We start from the raw sequence: 4,941 nt of genomic DNA, 5'->3' as shown, positions 1-4,941 counted from the left end.
AATAACAGTAATCATAGATCCAATAATAATAATATATAGTTGGACCTGTGTCTGAGAAGTCAAAAAAGTCCTCGTTCACTGATGTTCGCATAATGGCATGTGCTTCGTTGGTTCTCCTATGAATGTAATGGTATACATTTTAACCATTTTGTGTAATAATGGTATTTTTACTTCTCTTCCAATAAACTAAGCAGAAACCTGAAAATCATGCAATTATTTAAGGGTTTTTTGTTTTGTGAGCTAATATACATAATAACATAGCTTCATTATGTACGTAGTGCGGCCTGGCTCACCTCTGTTCATATCTTCTCTTACAAAAAATAACAACAACTGAAATGAGGATGAGGAGAAAGAGCAGACCAGCTATGAGCACACCAAAGAGCACGCCATAGAATCCTGCAGCCCTTCGGTATAGCTGGCACTGCTCACCGTAATACTGCTCCAGATCTGACCCAAAGCACCTGTAGGAGGATTTATGTTACATTACATTTACATTTATTCACTTAGCAGATGCTTTTAGATAGATAGATAGATAGATAGATAGATAGATAGATAGATAGATAGATAGATAGATAGATAGTGAACATCTTTGTGTGCCTTCCTCCCTACATGCATTAGATTACATTTACATTTACGTATTTAGCAGCTGCTTTTCTCCAAAGCGACTTCCAATGAACTATGTAGTGTCATCAGCCCTCACACCTTATTCACCAAGGTGACTTACACTGCTAGATACACTACTTACAATGGGTCACTCATCCATACATCAATGGAACACACTCACTCTGTCTGTCACTCACACACTATGGGGGAACCTGAACAGCATGTCTTTGGACAGCACTATCTTAGGGGATTTAAAGGGGAAATCAGTTGCTGTGTGTCTTCTATTTTTTACTCATTGTAGTCCTTTGCATGTACAAGTGTACTAAGCATAAGATGACTCTGGATAACTAAATTTTGGGAAAAGCAAGTATTGCAAGTGTGCTTACTTGCATATGGGTCCAGTCTTTACATTGAAGCAGTCTCCATGTTGATGGCAGTAGTTGGGGTCCTTCCTGCAAAGTCCCAGACACTGCCAGCTTCCAGAAATAACCTCCATAGTGTAATTTGCAAAATCCAGAGTACAGGCCAGGAACGGTTTTAAATCTTCTATGTCTAAGTACAAACACAGTGCACATTATTATCATAACTATAATGGTTTTATTAAAATGGCATTGACCTAAGTCACCATTTAAAAATTGTGCTCAACAAACTTGGATGGTAATCTCAACATATGAACTTCTCCTCTGTACTTACTTTTTATGAGTGTAGGCTGTAAACTGATCTTGGTCACCTCAACAGCAGTGCCTCCAAGGTCTTGGGTAAGATGTTTTAGATTGTCACTGTTGTTAAAAATGCGTTGAAGTGTGGGCTCCAAGTTTGTGTTGAGGAATGTAATTTGTCCTTCATTGTTAGGGTAGGTGTATTCAGCAACACAATCTGCAATAACACTTCCTCTCCTAGACATAAAACACACACACACACACACACACACACACACACACACACACACACACACACACACACACACACACACACACACACACACACACACACACTTTCAGAACCGCTTGTCCCTTACGGGGTCACGGGGAACCGGAGCCTACCCGGCAACACAGGGCGTAAGGCCGGAGGGGGAAGGGGACACACCCAGGACGGGACGCCAGTCCGCCGCAAGGCACCCCAAGCGGGACTTGAACCCCAGACCCACCGTAGAGCAGGACTGCGGTCCAACCCACTGTGCCACCGCACCCCTTGACATAAAACATATCATGTTAAATGTAGAAAAATACACAGACACATTCAGAAACTGCAGGTCTCCAGTAATCTACATGGATTTCTTATTCAAAAAACATATAGACATATAGATATTGTAGTGCAGTTAATTTCTGAAAACATTTTGTAGATAAACCCACCTTAAGCCGATGACTTCTGCATCCTTAAAATTTTGTGGATCAGCGCTGTTGCAGAGAATTTTAAGCTGCCCAAAACAAACCTTTTCAGTTAATAAAAGCTGACACATGACTAAACAAATAGTGATTTTTATGTCCTGCAGTTTTCGCATCGAGATTCCAAGTTAACACTCAAAAACAAGCATATAAATATGGCATACCTTGTGTATTAAAGTTCTGATTAACTTTTTAGATAGGCTGGAGTTCAGGTTTTCAAAAGAGGAATCAAAATCCTTTGATATTCTCAAGGAAATGTTTACTTTTCTTGTTGGTATTGCTCCAGTGTCTGTGATCAAAACAGCCAGCAAATGGATTTAGACACAGATGAAGTAACAATGAAAGGAAAACAGTTCACACAAAAAGAATTGTCATTAAGATTATTCTCCAATTATTCTGTGAAAGGCACAATTGGAAGATGTTTATGGTTATAAAAAATATTTTTGTTAAACTGCAATGTGTGCTTGTTGACATATTAAGAAAAAATTTTGTTTTGTTTGAAAAATTATTTTTACGGAACTGATCATGAAAGTTTTTTTTTAAAAGCTGCTAGTATTTTGCCAAAAGAACTAGTCAGTTATTTGTGTAAAGTGTTTTGAAAGTGTGTTAATTCGTTCCATTAACTTTGTGAAGAAACTGAAAAACTAAATAAATGTCATTATGGTGCAGTCATAGCCACAGAGAGACTTGAAATATATAGAGTAAAGTACTGAAGAAAAAACACTTACCAATTCTGACAGGGATGTAATTTTTCCCAAATGTGCATGCGTCTCCAAAAGTGAAGTTGTTGCATTTACACTCACATTTGCCAGACATTTCATTGAAAAAACAAGGAGCTCCATTACAGTTGCAGTCATCCTCAAGACACTGCACTGAATTGGTTGAAAATGTCAGTTCAGTTGTTCCATGTCCACTGCTGGAGGATAACTGTCCTTCATGAGTTGTATCTATGGCAGTCATTGCTAATTTAGTAGTGGAATGGGTTAATAAGGTTATGTTTCTGGAAGGTGTTGAATTATGCATTTTTGTAGAAAATACTTCACTAGAAACTGCTATTGCTGGTTCTGTCACTTTGGATTTAGAAATTCCAGATGGTGATGTAATATTCCATTTTGTTGTGGAAAATAATGTAGTTGTTCTGGCGCTGCTTGAAGAAATATCCAGAGTTACACTGGAATTAGATAGTTCTGTTGGCAGCGTGGAGGTGTAAAGTGTTGAGACTGTCGTATTTTGCCGTTGCGTCGTGGAAAATGTTTCGGGTGGCGTTGTACCTTCTGTTAATCCTTCCACGGTGGCGGACATTGTCGCAGGTATGGTGGTCACACTGGAGGACAAACTCGTGGATGACGTTGTATGATGGAGTTCAGGTGATACGAATTTGGAGGTTTCCATGGCGTGTGCACGGTCTGTGTTCTCTTCTGTAGTTTCCGCATCTGAATTTGTGCTGGTTGATTCTGCACTGACACCGGAAGGTGTATTTGGCAAAGTGGTGGTGGATTGGTGAATTTGTGCCGTGACCAAAGTTGTTCTAGGCGTTTCACTTTCGTTGGGGTTTCCTGAGATTTCTGGTGACAAGTGTCCATGGTTTGTGGTAATCTCAGTAGAAGTTGTTTGTGTAGAAGGCGTTGCGACTCCTCTTTCCTCTGTTGAGTTTGAGGGATAAAGTGAGGTATGGTGCAGTTCTGAGTCGATAATTGTTGAAGGTTCACCTGTGCTTTCGGTAGGACCTTCCTTTGTCTCCGGGTTTGTGTATGGTTCGACGGTCACGTGGGAAGATGAACTTGCCACAGATGCTGTATTGTGAGATTCTGGTGATGAAACTTCAGCAGATTGTGTTGTGGTCTCTGTGTGCCCTGCTGGGATTTCTGTACTTGTACTCGTTGCAGACGGTTCTGAAGAGATGCCGGATGTTAATTCTGCCATTGGTGTATGGCGAACCTGTGCTGTAGATGAAGTTGAGGCTGGGGTTTCAACTCCTGTGGTTTCCTGGGTAGACGTCACTTGAGTTGTTAGGGTTTCGGAGGAAGCCGTTTCCACCGGAACAGCTGTAATTGCTGATTCTGTGCTTTCATTTGATGTTGAGTTTGTGAATGTAGTTGTAAGGTTGGGTTCGGGAGCAGAGAATGCTGTAGCTTGTGTTGTGGTTATCGTGGCTCCTTCTTTACTTTCCGTAGTAGTGGTCACGTTAACTGGTTCTGAAGTCAGATTGGACAGTGAATTTGTGGTTACTTCACTGTTTTCTGCTGAATTAATAAAGTTTGATTGTGTTGTGCTTTCCATTGATCTCTCTGTGGCTTCAAGAGAACTGAGTGTACCAACTGATTGTGCTGTAATTTCAGAGGTCCGGTTGACAAGTGTTGTTGAATGGTTCGACGGTGGTGGTGTGGAGAACTTTGTTAGTGGCATTCCTCCTTCTGTTGAGTTAGCTGTCGTGTCTGTAGACGAGTGCTCTTGATGAGTGTTAATTTCAGTAGACGTTGTTTCCAGAGCAGAATGTGTGATGTCTGTTTCTGTTGGCAGCGTGGAGGTGTAAAGTGTTGAGACTGTCGTATTTTGCCGTTGCGTCGTGGAAAATGTTTCGGGTGGCGTTGTACCTTCTGTTAATCCTTCCACGGTGGCGGACATTGTCGCAGGTATGGTGGTCACACTGGAGGACAAACTCGTGGATGACGTTGTATGATGGAGTTCAGGTGATACGAATTTGGAGGTTTCCATGGCGTGTGCACGGTCTGTGTTCTCTTCTGTAGTTTCCGCATCTGAATTTGTGCTGGTTGATTCTGCACTGACACCGGAAGGTGTATTTGGCAAAGTGGTGGTGGATTGGTGAATTTGTGCCGTGACCAAAGTTGTTCTAGGCGTTTCACTTTCGTTGGGGTTTCCTGAGATTTCTGGTGACAAGTGTCCATGGTTTGTGGTAATCTCAGTAGAAGTTGTTTGTGTAGAAGGCGTTGCG

At 41.3% G+C, this 4,941-nt stretch overlaps 1 protein-coding gene across 1 annotated transcript; it reads right to left on the bottom strand.

Moving 5' to 3' along the window:
• Positions 1 to 289: 289 nt before the first annotated feature.
• Positions 290 to 3,290, bottom strand: LOC108918269 (interphotoreceptor matrix proteoglycan 2). Its single transcript, XM_029247955.1, has 6 exons — positions 3,260 to 3,290; positions 2,153 to 2,277; positions 1,956 to 2,020; positions 1,297 to 1,499; positions 990 to 1,155; positions 290 to 461 (listed from the first exon to the last, which is right to left on the bottom strand). The coding sequence occupies exons 1-6, from the start codon at positions 3,288 to 3,290 to the stop codon at positions 290 to 292; spliced, it is 762 nt and encodes a 253-aa protein (XP_029103788.1).
• Positions 3,291 to 4,941: the final 1,651 nt, after the last annotated feature.

This window comes from Scleropages formosus, chromosome 22 (genome assembly GCF_900964775.1).
Source record: "Scleropages formosus chromosome 22, fSclFor1.1, whole genome shotgun sequence".
Lineage (NCBI taxonomy): Eukaryota > Metazoa > Chordata > Actinopteri > Osteoglossiformes > Osteoglossidae > Scleropages > Scleropages formosus.
The sequence above is the reverse complement of the archived record's forward strand: the minus strand, read 5'-3'. Positions and strand labels throughout refer to the sequence as shown.

Excerpts from the sequence above, each read along its gene's own strand:
- LOC108918269 (XM_029247955.1), bottom strand. The coding sequence starts at position 3,290 with ATGTCCGCCACCGTGGAAGGATTAACAGAAG. Across the intron at positions 2,021-2,152 it reads TCAGAACTTTAATACACAAG|CTTAAAATTCTCTGCAACAG; the intron begins GTATGCCATATT and ends TGTTTTGGGCAG. Across the intron at positions 1,500-1,955 it reads GCAGAAGTCATCGGCTTAAG|GAGAGGAAGTGTTATTGCAG; the intron begins GTGGGTTTATCT and ends TTTTATGTCTAG.